Raw genomic sequence first — 13,852 nt, 5'->3', positions numbered from 1 at the left:
TTTAGTGCCCATATAGCAATTGGTGTACTAGAGGAGGCACAACCCTCAGTATCAGTGGATGGCGTCGATGATGCTGAGCTGATAGTGTCTAGGTGGAGCAGTGGTCAGTCGGTGACACGTGGGTTGCAACAATTCACTTAAGGCCTCTCTCTTTATTGGGCAGCCTCCCTCTGTCAGCAGGGCTGCAGCTTTGTTCTGTTCTCTCACTGCCAGGGTAGTTCAGTCTGTCGCACCTTTATGCGCCCTGCCATTGCGTGACGGGGGGAAAATCAGTCTGAGCTGGCAGCGGCGGGGAGGGGGGGGGAACTCAAGTGCCCAAGGTGGCTGCCAGCGCAGTTACTATTGCACCCCGGGGGTGGCCTGTGTGGGCCTTCAGACCATCTCCCCTTAATCTAGGCTGTGGTAAAATCTCTCCCCCACAGTTGTCCTCGACAAGGTCCGATTCGGACAACCTCAGAATGGTTCCAGGAACACGTTCTGAGTCAGTAGAGGTACTCATGTGCCTAGGAGCTCCGTTTGGCATTCAGGTCCCCCTTGCATTGTATGTTCCTGCTCATTACCTCAACCTTGGGAGCAGGTTTGCTTTTCTTCCTGGTGCATCCGTCCCACCTCTGGTATCTGGAATGTTCTTCAGGGGTGTGTATGCGTCCTCTACTCTCTGTGAACGAGTGCTTGTAGTTCAGCGCCTCATTCATGCAGTGCCAAGAGGTGGGAAGTCACTATGAAGAGCAACCTTTAGTGTGTGGGGTTCCCCAAATGGGACAAGGCGGCTGCGGTGCACTTCTTTGAAGGTGGTCCTAGGAACTCTATGCTCCATAGCGTCACAGAATTTGAATGTTGTTACCTCTCAAGAGTACTCGTCTTGCTTTGGGTGTCAGGCAGTCCTGGGAACTGGACAGGCATCATTTCGTTTGATTTAGGGGTTCATATTCAGTCAGCGCGCGGGCCAAGGAACGTTGCTGTACTGTTCTTCCAGTTCAAGTTAGTCGCACTAGTTTATCACAATACCGCTCTGATGTGCATATGCTGACACAGGGTGTCCAAGGTTCAACTTTGTGTACTGCAGGCAGGAATCAGCCACTGCAGGGGTGTATATTTCAGGGCTGATGTACAGCTCACTCTCCGGAGGGTCTGTGGGGGAGGGAGCTCAGCCACTACCCGGGGTGAGAGGAAGGGAGCCGATGGCGGGCTCATCTGTAATGTTCCACGGACATTCGCAAATAAGAGAGCTTGCAGTGCGCTGTTCTCAGGTCCTCACAATGTGTTCTGGTTTTCGGACACCTTGAAATAGCTGGGCAAGCCAGTGGGTTTACCGGGGCCCTGTTTGCCACAGTATGTGTTGACAGATTGGCAGGGGTGGGGGAAAACGTCTCTTTGTGTCTCTGCTCTAGGCAGCACTAGGGGAAATCACACCGTCAGGTCCTGACCCCCGCGGGCACTCTCACCGTCAATATTGCTGGTGCTTCATTCCAGGACAAGGCCCGGTGTTCTGAGGACTCTCAGGCTGGTGCGAGATAGTGTCCACAGTGGTGCGCCAACGCAGAAACACACTGGGCTCTGTTCGGCCGCCTCCCTACCTTGGACACCGTTGTTCCTTTGCGTCAGTGTGGGCCGACAGGCTGTACTCCTCAGCATCCGCGTTCCCTCGTCTTCCCGATGGCATTCGACAGGGCACTGTGCGACACGAATGCCGGGTCCTCCTCAGTTCCAGTCACTGCCTCATTACACAGGGAGGCTCAATTGGGGTCAGCTGTTGGCTGAAGGGTAATGGGCAGCTTGCGCTTCGGCACCGGAGTCTCGTGTCTCCGTGGCGGAATCGCTGCCCTGTTACCAGTGGCTCTGTAGTCTACTTTTCTCCGTTTTCAACACCTTTGGAGCCACCCTCCCCACAATGCCATTGGTTCTGTGGTGGATCTGTGACGTTCATTCCTCCATCCGCCACTCTAAAGTTGCGGGTTCTCCGGGCGGGGAGGCCGGCAGCAACTATGCAGTCACTGCCTGGGCAGCTGGTTCATATCTCGACGAAAACACCTCCGATTTTGATCGGATTTTCGATCTCTTTTGCAGGGCACCCTCTTATGTTGAGGTCTGTCAAGTGATCTCGCTGGTAAGTGGGGGGGGGTCGAAGTGGGGGCCTAGACCACTTTCAGGGACCCTGGGTCAGCACTCACACAGAGGTTCCTCATCTGTGCGTCCCCTGGTGGCCAGTACAAGTACACACTTAATAAATAAGATCATGCATTAAAGTGTACAATTGGTTACATATGGAGAACATAAGGGGATCCCTATGTTAGGTGCCCCCTCTTATGCTGCAACATAAAATATTGGTTATGACAGCGAATGGCTACAAATGCGGCATAAAAAGGGGATTGTATGTTTAACTGAAATTCATCCAAAACTATCTGGAAATGTTGTTACAAAGGAATGGTCAAATTCACTCAATCATTATGAAAAAAAAGAAAAAATATATATATATATATATATATATATATATATATATATATGAGAAACTGTTCGCCATACCATAAATCTGGACGCATCCTCACTGCCTCCCAGTGTAGGCCCCACCCAGATCTTTGTGGCAGAACTGCCAACTAATGCCTTCCATGTGCCACTCGTGTTTCCAATTAGAGAGCCTGCTTCAAACAAAACAGCCCTGTGTGCAGTCATTGCACAACATCATGGCAGGGCGAATCTGCGCTTTCTAGACCAGTGTATTGAAATCAGTGCATCACAGCTCTAACTAGTTCACCATGTGAGCAAGGGTGGACTGGGCTATAGGGAACTCTGGAGAATTCCCGCTAGGGCTCTGCATCCTGGGCCGCTTGTGTGTGGTAACCCATTTTACTAACAAATATTCGTATAGGAAAAGCGTATGCGGCCACTATAAAATAAATGTCCACAGCCTCATTTGGTTCCCAGTGCAACCCTGCGAGTGAGCAGTAACCATTCAACCATATGCACATTCTCAACAAAGGGGAGGGGACAGGGATAGCTCGGGTGTACCGGCAGTTCGCTCAAAAAGCCAGATTTGCAAACTGCTGGAATTCTTGCCTGCAAACGTTTTTTCGCTCAAACCTGGTCAATGAGTAACATAACACAAGATACCAAAAATGTACAGAATTGGCTCAACTCCTGTTCTGGGAGAGTGGGAAGCTTAGGGACACCAAGACTGTTTTAATTAAAATGTGATATTAACAAAATGTCTAACACCAGGGCCAGCTCTAGGATTTGTGGAGCCCTGGGGAAAAATCGTTTGTGTGGGGCCCTCCAGTTTGCACACGTAGTCACCACAGAAAAGTACGTCACATGAGGAGTCTAATACTCGAGGGGGATCATGGGATGTTACGTCTAAAGAAGATGCCAGAAGTAATACAAGGGGCAAACTTATGTCCAGTATATGAATGGTCCCTTATCACATATATGGCACTATCATGAGGGAGTCTTTTTTGGAGGAGCCAACGGTGTGAATGGAATCCCTAGGATTTGAGACCAACCTGCAACTCGGGCAGTGGCCCATTGACCGCCTGACCTCTGAAATGTTGGGTTATGTTGATATGACCGGGCTGACGACTGTGGCCGCACAGAACAGGACTCAGTGAACGGCGTGTGAGGCTGCACAGTTAACAAAGACCCGACAATGTAAAGCGTTTCATTGTTCGCACCTGCATTCACATGCATACCTATTTAGACAATTGAAATTGTGATGGGGTGTTAGTACGTGCAAGTCATGGGAGTGATTGGAAGGGTGAGGTGGGGGGGAACAGGACACCACACATTCTTAAAGCAGTTCTTAAGTGTGTGTGGTTTCAGAAGTGAAGGAGACCGTTGACTGCCTGTAACATGCATTACGTTCCCCCCACAAGCAACTTTGCCTTTCTCCATAGTCTCTGAAGCAAGGCCCACTCCCAAAAATTTGAAGGGTCAACCCCTCTGAAATGTTATCCTAGTTGCATCCCTGAATTCAGGCACTTAGGCCCGTATTCCCCGCTCCCCCCCCCCCCCATGTGTTTTTGTGACTGATCCTTCTGCTTGTTTGGATTGAAAAGTGTTTCTTTTGGCAGTTTCAGGATTGTTTTTATTTTTTTGGGGGTGCATACATTTGGTCATTTTGTCCAAACCAGTAATATTCTTTTAATTAAGAAGCTACAGATAAGAATTATTTTTCCTGTCCAAATAAACGAATTTCCAAGCAATGCTTTTATTACTTTCAAAAGATTAGGTGAGATACATACCTAGGTGTCCTGATGTGATCACCAGTTCCAAGCATGTCAGGGCAGTGTGCCGCTACTGTGGGATTGCCTTACAATGCCAGAGAAGAACCGCCCATTTACCAGTTAGATCCTGAGGCAGTGAGAATAAGCAATTCTGCAGGTCCTCACGTGTTAACAAAATCAGCACAGGACCAGGGAAAACATTTCCCTGCTCTTCAGGACAGAAACCACTTCTTCCCACATTCTTGGCAAGCCATGACTCCCATGTCCTCTCTCCTCCTCACCCCATGTTTGCTCTCAACAATACGGAGACTTGAAATGTGCACATCCCAAAAAAGTACTCTTACTAATGTATAAATCCGCATAGAAATAGGTTAAGCTAAAAAAGTGTAGGATTGAAGTGTTGTTAAGGCATGGAAGACTACCAACACCAGAATGCAATTCAGCAGAGGAGTCATAAAATGGCCTGTGGGTTTTGTGAAAATAAGGGAGATTATTTAAACTTTTTTGGGGTGGCTAAATGGGGTGGTGTATTTTTTCTAAATAAAAATGCCACGTTCCCTGTTTTTTATCACCGAAACGTTTAGAACTCATGTCTAAATCAATGGTAAGTTAAATGAACATTCCCTTACAGCTTCCACTTTAAATGCACCTCCAAAACAATGAGGGGTTGCAAGGTTACTGCACAGCCTCGCCGGGACATGCAGAACAAAATAGCCTGCCTCAGAGCAGTCCCGCTAGAATACAACCTGTGTCAGTCAGTATTTACATGGCAGCTAATCAATGCAGGAGCACGCATCCCTGGGCTAAGGCACAAAAGGCCCAGGACTAGTATAGGCCCTGAAAAACACCCATCAAACATAACCTTAATGTATATGTGCTCAATATGAACAGTTTACCCTTCTCGCCCCCCGCCCCCCGCCCCCAACTAAACAAACAACACATCCTCAGATAACTGGAGCTTCTGTGAAGGGTTGGAGTTAGTGGGGAGAGACTAGGAGGGAAACATGTGAAGTTGACGGGTGTACATGAAAAAGGCCTACGCTGTGTGTCAGTAACAATCTTGGTGGGCTGGGTTCGGGCGCTTGAGGTCCCAAGGTATTGTAGTTCCGCTCGAGTTTGGTTATTTTAGGGCTCCATCACTAGCACAGTGAAGACCCCCTCTGTGGCAGCAATAGGGAGTACTGACGGTCCCTATGAGATCATGATGCCTGCAATGCCGAGGGAGTTTGATGGGTTGGCCCGTGTGGCTCCATTACACCAGTACAGTAGTAAGCCTTGCACTGTAGCAAAAGTATGACAATTGTTTGTATGTCTGCTGCAGTTGTCATATAAAGCTCTTCACTAAAGAAGCTCAAAATACAAGCAGCATACGACACAAGAACCATTTTGTCATATTTTAGGATGGATGCAGCCATCGGAGTACCTTTCTACAAAGGAAAGTGTAGAGGAAGCGTATTGGCCGAGGGGGTAGGATATGTTTCCTCTCCCCAATATTCGAGAGTTTAAAGTGTGGCACGGCTGAAACGGCATTAACCATGGCACATTTCTTGTCCAATTCCAGGCCTCAAGGGCCGAATCCAAGTCGTATTTTCAGGATACGACTCATGAATATTCATGAGACACATTTGCATACAAGCAATCTAAATGTATGCACATTTTTTCCTGATGAATATTCAGGAGGGATATCCTGAAAACCCGCCAGGTTTCCAGTCCCCAGTCCTGTAGTTGGACAACCCCAGGCAAATGTTTTACTTTTGGGATTTTAAGATCTTTAAAAGCACAAACCCCATTTTCTCTGTAATTGTAGGTGTTGCAGTCTTCGGGCATCGTTTGACTAGGCAGAAGTCTGTACAGTGAAGCATGGTCAAGGATCGCTCTTGCTACACGTCTTATGCAGTCTTGGCAACCCACGATGCCATACGCAAGAGGGGTGCGCTAAACTTTATTATTCAGAGTCTTATAAGACCCCCGAATTGGGAAAACGAATTCATGGAGCTGTGGTAAACAGCGTTCAATGCACAATGTATATCATTTTTTTAATACAAAACCATATCACTTATATTTCCTAGGGATATATGTTCCCGTTTGAGGGATATAGGAAGACAGCCTTGGGTTGGGGGCGGATGTTAGCCAGTCAGGGTGACTCGTGAAAGGGACTACGTTTTGCAGATAATAATGCTTTCATGTTGGCACTATCCAACATTTTTTGTTGTAGAGAGCAAATGGCCTTGAAAAGGCTAAGGTGCAAAGTCCACCAAAACACCAAGGGCCTGATTCACAGAGCGTGTGCCAATGGGATTGCACCATTACAAAAGGCTTCTGTGAATCAGGCCCCAAATGCGTTTACACCCAAGTACACTGCTCCCGGCCCTGCAACGCTCACAATAAACAGCACTGTTGCGCGCAGTCGCAAAATCAGTACACAGGGAAAAATCGGATAGCTTTTTAGCAGGGTTGAAGCAGATGGAGATGCCAGGCAGAGATTTAAATGCAAAGGAGCAACCCTCGACCCTGCCCTCGCCCGCTCCACTGGTCCTTCCTATACACCTCTTTGTGGGCCACTTGACGAATTCCAATTAAAGGTTGTGTCTCCACAAAGCGAGCTGTAGACACGAGCGAGCATGCCAAGGATTATTTAAATAATTTACGTCATGATGGACCCCCCATGACGTCAGCCACAACTCCTGAGCACGCTTCTTGTAACACGTGGACAGGTGTGCGAGTTACCATTGGCAGCGTCGACAGGGAGTGGGAGGTACTACACACACATGAAAATACTTTCTGAACTGGCAACTCATAAGCCAATAGAGTCCTAAATCTAGATGCATAGGCGGGTGTCAAAGCTCCGCCCCCCCCAATAATGTAGCAATGGAAAATGTAGTTTGTGGGTGTGTGGCGGGACGGGAAGGGGAAAGTCAGTACGAGATGGAGGTTGGGGAATAAAAACAGTGTTTGCTGATGCACCGAGTCTGCGTCTTTATTCTGAATATGCAGTGCGGCCTTGGGAGCCACAGGTGGCCCCTGTGAACCCAAACATGACATGGATGACTTAGCAGGCAACAAACAGGCCATGGAGCACAGCTCTGTACTGCTCATGCATCTCAATGACCGGCAGACTGAGTTTCTAATAGACACTGGTGCTACAGTAAATGTAATTAATGAACGGATATACAAGACTTTGCTTTAAGCACCCAGAATTTGCTCATCGGAAGTGGACATATATCTATGTGGGTCCACGAACTTTCTGACGTGCTTGGGTCAATTTGAGGCAAGATGTAGCGAGAAAGACGCAAGAGAAGAAGATTCCAATGCACGTGATCTCCACGCTGAAGAATGTGGTTGCATCCTAAGCTTTAAGTCCACTGTCAATATGGGTCTAATTCGCATACGATACAAACTGATGGTCAACAAGTACATCGACACAGTTTATAAAATTGCCCAGTTATACCCATCACTCTTGAAGGGAATTTGGAAACTGCAAAATAGGCAGATGAAGCTCCACAAAGAGGAGGACGTCCAGCCGGTTGCACAGCACTACAGAGGTATTCCAGTGAATATACAAGAGCAAGGGGAGGATAAACTCCACAAGCTGTTGGAACAAGACATTATAGAACCAGCAGTGGGACCCACAACATGGGCGTCACCTATTGTACCTGTTCCAAAGAAGGAATCTGAAGCCATCCGGCTGTGTGTGGACATGAGACGGCCAAATCAGGCTATTAAGAGGGAACAGCATTTGGCTCCTCGCATCACTGACACGATACACCTGCTAAATGGGGCCACAGTGTTTTCGAAGCTGGACCTGAACAAGGTCTATAACCGGCTGCTCCTAATCCCAGAGAGCCACTACATTAGTAACACATCTTGGCTGTATATACAAGCAGCTAAATTATGGGGTCTCGTCAGTTGTGGAAATGTTTCATGCAGAGATACATAATGTAACAAACTCACTCCGAATTCCATCAACTATAGTGAGGACATATTTGGAACGAGTGTGGAAAAACATGACACTTTCACAAGTATGTATGGTGTTAGAAGCAGCCAACCTCATGTTGAAAAGAGACTGAGTGCGAGTTCATAAATGGAATGCTCCGTTTCTTTGGGCACATTTTCTGAGAGAAAGGCATGACCCTCGGATCCTGAAAAGTTGTCTGCACTCAACGAGAAACCACCACCGACAAATGTGTCGGAACTTTGATCTTTTCTGGGACTGGCAAGTTATTTCACACAATATATTAAGGACTTCCTGACCATCAGTGAACCATTGAGGGCCCTCACAAAGCACCACACACCATTCCACTGGTCGACGGCCTGCCAAGGGTCATTCACAACCACCCGTGATGCGATAGCAGTGGTCGACAACATGGCATACTTTGATGCAGAAAGGGAGACAGAGCTGACAGTAGGTGAGAGCCCCGTGGGACTGGGTGCCATTTTGGCTCAAAAAGCACTGGACATTTCCAACCAGAGACCTATTGTTTTGTATGCCAGTAGAAGCCTATCAAAGACTGAACAGACTTATTTGCAGGCCGAAAAGGAAAGTTTGGCCGTTGTTTGGCCTGTGAACATTTTCATTTATTTCTCTACGGGAAGCCATTTACAATAATCACAGATCACCAATCCTTACTGTTTCTGTATAGCAACCCCCAGGCAAACAAATGCCACCTCGCTTTGTTCGGTGGGGCCTAAGGATATCTTTCTCCGGCCAGGGAACAAGCAAAACCCGGCAGATTTTCTGTTTCGTCATCCAAGGTCAGAGAGAGTGCCAGAGCCGTTAGTGGCTAATCGATACATTAGGTACCTGGTGCAGCAAGCTTTACCGCAAGGGATGGATCCAATGAAGCGGACGCAAGAAGTGGAAAGAGATGTGGCCTTCCAAATAATCATCGAAGGGTTATGATCAGGAAGGTGGCTTAGAGCCAAAGAGAGGCGTCTTGAGTCTGAATAAGTGAAGAGAGACATGGACAGCCTCCTGCAAGTGAAAGAGGGATGGGCCATGTCAGAGTTAGCTCTGCTGTTCAAAGGTAACAAGATAATAGAGCCCACACCACTGAGGAAGCAAGTGGTAGAGCTGGCCCATGAAGGACAACAGGGAATTGTATTGACTAAAAGGATGTTAAGACCGAAGGTATGTTTCCCACGGTTAGACTCGATGGTCGAAGATCAACTGACAGAGTGACCTACAAGTTGTCTGATAACATCCACAAGATACCCTGAACCACTGAGATTGACTGAACTTCCAAAGGCGCTGTGGGAGGAAGTGTCCGTTGACCCATTGAAGGGGGGCGGGGGGAGATATGTCCTAGCGGTCGTGGACGAATATTCCCAATTCCTGAAGCACAGATGGTCTCATCTACGGTGGCCCACCATCTGATTCCAGTGCTAGACAGAATATTTACTGCGTATTGTATTCCAAGAAAGGCGAAGTCGGACAATGGGCCCTGATTTATGAGCAGAGACTGCAAGACTTTTGCAGAGTATATGGGGTTCAGTCACAGAAAGATAACTGCTGTGGCCCCAAGCCAACAGGACGATTGAGCGTTTTATGGCCAACCTGAAGAGAGCACTACAGATCTCACACCTGACAGGACAGCCTTATGAACAGGTGTTTATTTATTACATTTGTTATACGCCCAGACCCGGAGGTATCACGGCGTAGTTACAGACAATGGGTAGATGCAATCTTAAAAGTAAGAGAAACAGTCAAAAAAGACAAATAAAAAGGACAATATATATATATACACACACACACACACAGTAGCTTAGGGGGGAGGGGAAGATCTAGTCTGCGTGGGTAGGGAACTTAGTTCACATTAGAATTGGTTGAATAGCCAAGTTTTCTGTGATTTTTTTTAAATTGTGGGTAGGACGTTTCGCTCTTGATGTTGATGGGTAGGGCATTCCAGTGTCTGGGCACGAGTACTTTAAAACTGCTACGCCCTGCTTTTCTCTTTTGTATCGTGGGATTTCGAGGTTTTTGTTGGATCTGAGGAGTCTAGTGTGGTTTTCTGTTACATCAACTGTTGCGAGATTACACACAGCTCCACAGGGAAATGCCCTGCTGAGGTCATGCTTGTTCGTAGCATCCACACCTGACTGCCACAACACCAAAGTGGGTGAAAAATATGCAGAAGATAAGACCATGAGGAAAAACGATGTGGCGGCCAAAGAAATGATTTAACACTATGCCGACACCAGGAGAAGGGCAAAGGACTCCTTATTGATGCTTGGAGATGTGGTATTGGTGAAGCAGCCCAGAACCAATAAACACATTGCTGTGTTCCATAAGGACCCACTGGTCTTCACAGACAGGAAGGGCTCCATGGTTATCGCTGAAGGAGACCAGCGCCAAGTGACAAGAAATTCATCCCATTTCAAGAAACTATCAGGGAATAACCTGCCTATGAGAGTTCATATATTCCTCAGATGAATCCTATCATGGTGAGGACTTTGATTTGGCTGAGCAAGATGACCCGGTATCTGCGGCCAGATCCGGACAGTTGGAAATGAGATATCAACGACCGCAAAGGGCCCGAATACGGTCCCGGAGACTGATTGAAGAAATGGGGTAATGCAACATTGTGGGTGTTTAATTTTGGGGGGGGGGTAGCATCAGGAAATATAGTTCGTGGGTGCGGGGCGGGATGGGAAGTGACGTGACAGGAAGGGGAAGTCAGTACAAGATGTAGGTTGGTGAATAAAGACAGCTCTGAGTCTGTGTCTATATTCTGAAGAGACAGTGCGGTCTTGGGAGTCACGGATGGCCCCCGTGAACTCCAACACGACACATACTAGGACGACGTCAGAAACTCGAACCCAGGGGCCATGTGTGGTATCGTGCCACCAGCTAGATGCGTGGATCGAGGGGATTCTGAAATGGAGTGATGGCGAGAGGACGGTTGGAAGAGGAGCCAGAGAGAGCAGGGCTTGCTACTAGCATCTGTACTTGTTGATAATTATTAATAAATAATATGTTCGCAACACACTGCTTGTGTCTTGTGTTCTGGCAGCGGGACACTACACCATGTCACCTTAACATCTACGCGAGTCGGCAGAACCACACGCCTTCAGCGTTATATTGACATAGGAGACCTAGAACACAACATTTGTACGTTAAAATACCTCATATTTTGAAAAACAAGGGATAATTTGAAAACGGTTAACTACATACACCACATCAATGCATTTTTATCCTTGAGTTATTCAGTAGAGATGACCCTGGCTATCAGCTCGAGGAGGTTCTAGATAAGCCCCCAGCCCACCTTTAGACTGCCAACCACAATCCTCCCCATGCCAACAATGCCCCATTTCATCCGGCCAGATGTTTGTCCAGTCCTGCTCTGTATTTTGCATTCTAGAACTTGTTGACATGGATATATATTGGGGCCATCCAAGACTAAAACAAAGTAAAAACAAGCACTGGCAATGGCAACCGTTTTGGCTTTTGTGTAGGCATGGCAAAGGCATTTGCAAGGCGCTGCCTTAGTGGTATTAACTGACCATCAATGCTAACATCTGCAAAATGGGGAGAGCTTCTGGGCATATAATAGAAGTGCCTAGCAAAAGCCTAATAATTATACACAAACCAAAACGGTTGGCTTTGCCAATTCTTGTTTTTAACAGAACTTAAGTGAAAGACGTGCATACTACTTATAAATCGAGTGGGTTAAAACAGACCTGGTTAAGACAGTTGTATCATACCACTAGTGCATTTACAGTTCACTAATCCGCAGCCGATGATGGTAAGCCTTGATAAAACTAGCTTAAAGAGATGGGGTGACGCAATGCGTTTTGGCAGGGACAGGAAGTGGGTGCGAATGGACAGAAGGATTAGCATGGCCACGGGTGGGCAAACAACCAAACACCACCACCTACAAAGGTTTGTGTCACGAATATGCAATTTCTCCCTATGCGTACGCGAATGCAATAGTTTCAGCTTTTGAACCATCTGGTAGCCCAAACTGACTAGATACCAACAGCTCCCTAATGGCACAGGGCAACTGAGCCTGTATGTCTGTTTCATAAATACTAAAGCTCATGCTCGATAAATCCCCAGCAACATCACACTTGTGCCCGTTCGTGCTGCACGTCACGGCGGCATAATCGAAAGAAAAAAAAAAAACACACATCGATCTGCAACGCCGAAAAACAACCTGTTGAAAGAGCACCCTGTAGATATACCGCTGAGAACGTTAAATCCCTGGCTAGCAGCCTATGTGTTGCATGCCATCCCTACACTATGCTTAGAGACTGGTTTATGATCCGTGCACACAACTCTGAAAAAAATATCTTGCTGTAAAATAAGCCTCACAAAATGCTCTGGCAAAAAGCAGTCTAGCTATTCATTAACTACGAAGGAAGGCATGGCTGCTTCTGCCAGCGAGTCTATGCAAACTCCGGTGGAGGCGACTCTTCAAAATAAACTGCTGGGCTATATTCAAAACGCGTATTCTGCTAAATGCCACATTGATAAAAAGAAAAAAAAACATACCATATCTGCGCAGTGTTATGAGGGGAGCGCAACGAAGGTCTGATGGATGGGATCTGTGTGATGGGCGATGCTGGACGCTGCCCTCTGATGTGAGTGCTGAGCAGGAAGGAGGGAGGAGTAGCCAGTCAGTGACACGCCCCCTGCACGCAGCTGGGTTGTAATCAGGCCCAGCCACCTGAACGCTTACAGGTCTCTCGTGCTGCAGGGCTGTGCCTCATCTCTGTTGAGCTGTCTGTGAGCCATCTCTACTGGCTGCTCTACGGTGTCGCAACACCACTGAGCGGATCGGGCTGTAGCACCACTCCCCCCTATTTTTTTAGGCAATTCATAACGTGATCAGTGCTCTAACATAACGTTTCAAAAGCATTCGTTTCCATAATGTGTTTTGCGATGTAGTCTTCTGTGATGTAACTCACTTTATTTTCGTAAACCTCCAACATGTGTTTAATTTATTAATTTAGTGCCGAATAACAGGCTTAGTTGCATTGCATGACCCCAATCACTTCAAAGCAAGAGACTGTGATATGGGGACTGGGTAAGTCAGAGCATACAGCTATCCCAGAAGGATGCATTATCCGCCCCCTCCCTTTACTCGTCTCAGTACTTTCTCGATGAGGCTTCATCCTCTGTAACAGGACCTCTTCTACAACTCTATACCCTCTTTTCCTGGACTCCCCTCTGCCTCGGAATGCCATATGTGAAGGTTAAATTGCCCAAGCTTTTTACAATTTTAGAAATAAAATGATGTTGTAATTCTGTAGGTCTGCTAATGAAACCCCCTTTTCATAACGCTCCATGCCACATTTCATAGTGTACTCATATGCCCCTGCTGTGACCATCTCCTGACATCTCCAGAAATTGTCATCCAGTGGGAGCAGGGCAGCTGCAAAAGTTAGACGTGCATTCCTAACAGCTGCTGGGACACAAAGTTGAAATAGGCAGAGATGGCTTTTTAATCATCTGCATCTCTGATTCAAAACACATTTGTGTACCCTGGTCAGGCTGGTGGTATGCTAAACTGTAATAATAAGCCATGTCTGGTTATGACATCGTTTTCCCCAAACAAGGGCAGGGTGTCCCCTTACTCCACAGACTATTAAATATAAAAAATAGTGGGTGTGTCAAGTGGAATTATTTACAAAGA

The 13,852-nt window shown here is 47.0% G+C and overlaps 1 protein-coding gene across 1 annotated transcript in view; it reads right to left on the bottom strand.

Annotated features, from left to right (window-relative positions):
* Window positions 1-12,955, bottom strand: part of PCBD1 (pterin-4 alpha-carbinolamine dehydratase 1) — a 147,487-nt gene extending 134,532 nt beyond the window's left edge. Inside the window, exon 1 of the mRNA XM_069610735.1 lies at window positions 12,709-12,955. Within this exon, the coding sequence (XP_069466836.1) occupies window positions 12,709-12,711 (3 nt within the window). The 5' untranslated portion in view covers window positions 12,712-12,955. The remainder of the gene's footprint in view (window positions 1-12,708) is intronic.
* Between the last annotated feature and the right edge of the window lie 897 nt (window positions 12,956-13,852).

The sequence above is a fragment of the Ambystoma mexicanum genome, chromosome 8, assembly GCF_040938575.1.
Source record: "Ambystoma mexicanum isolate Mex_15411 chromosome 8, UKY_AmexF1_1, whole genome shotgun sequence".
NCBI classification, from domain to species: domain Eukaryota; kingdom Metazoa; phylum Chordata; class Amphibia; order Caudata; family Ambystomatidae; genus Ambystoma; species Ambystoma mexicanum.
The sequence above is the reverse complement of the archived record's forward strand: the minus strand, read 5'-3'. Positions and strand labels throughout refer to the sequence as shown.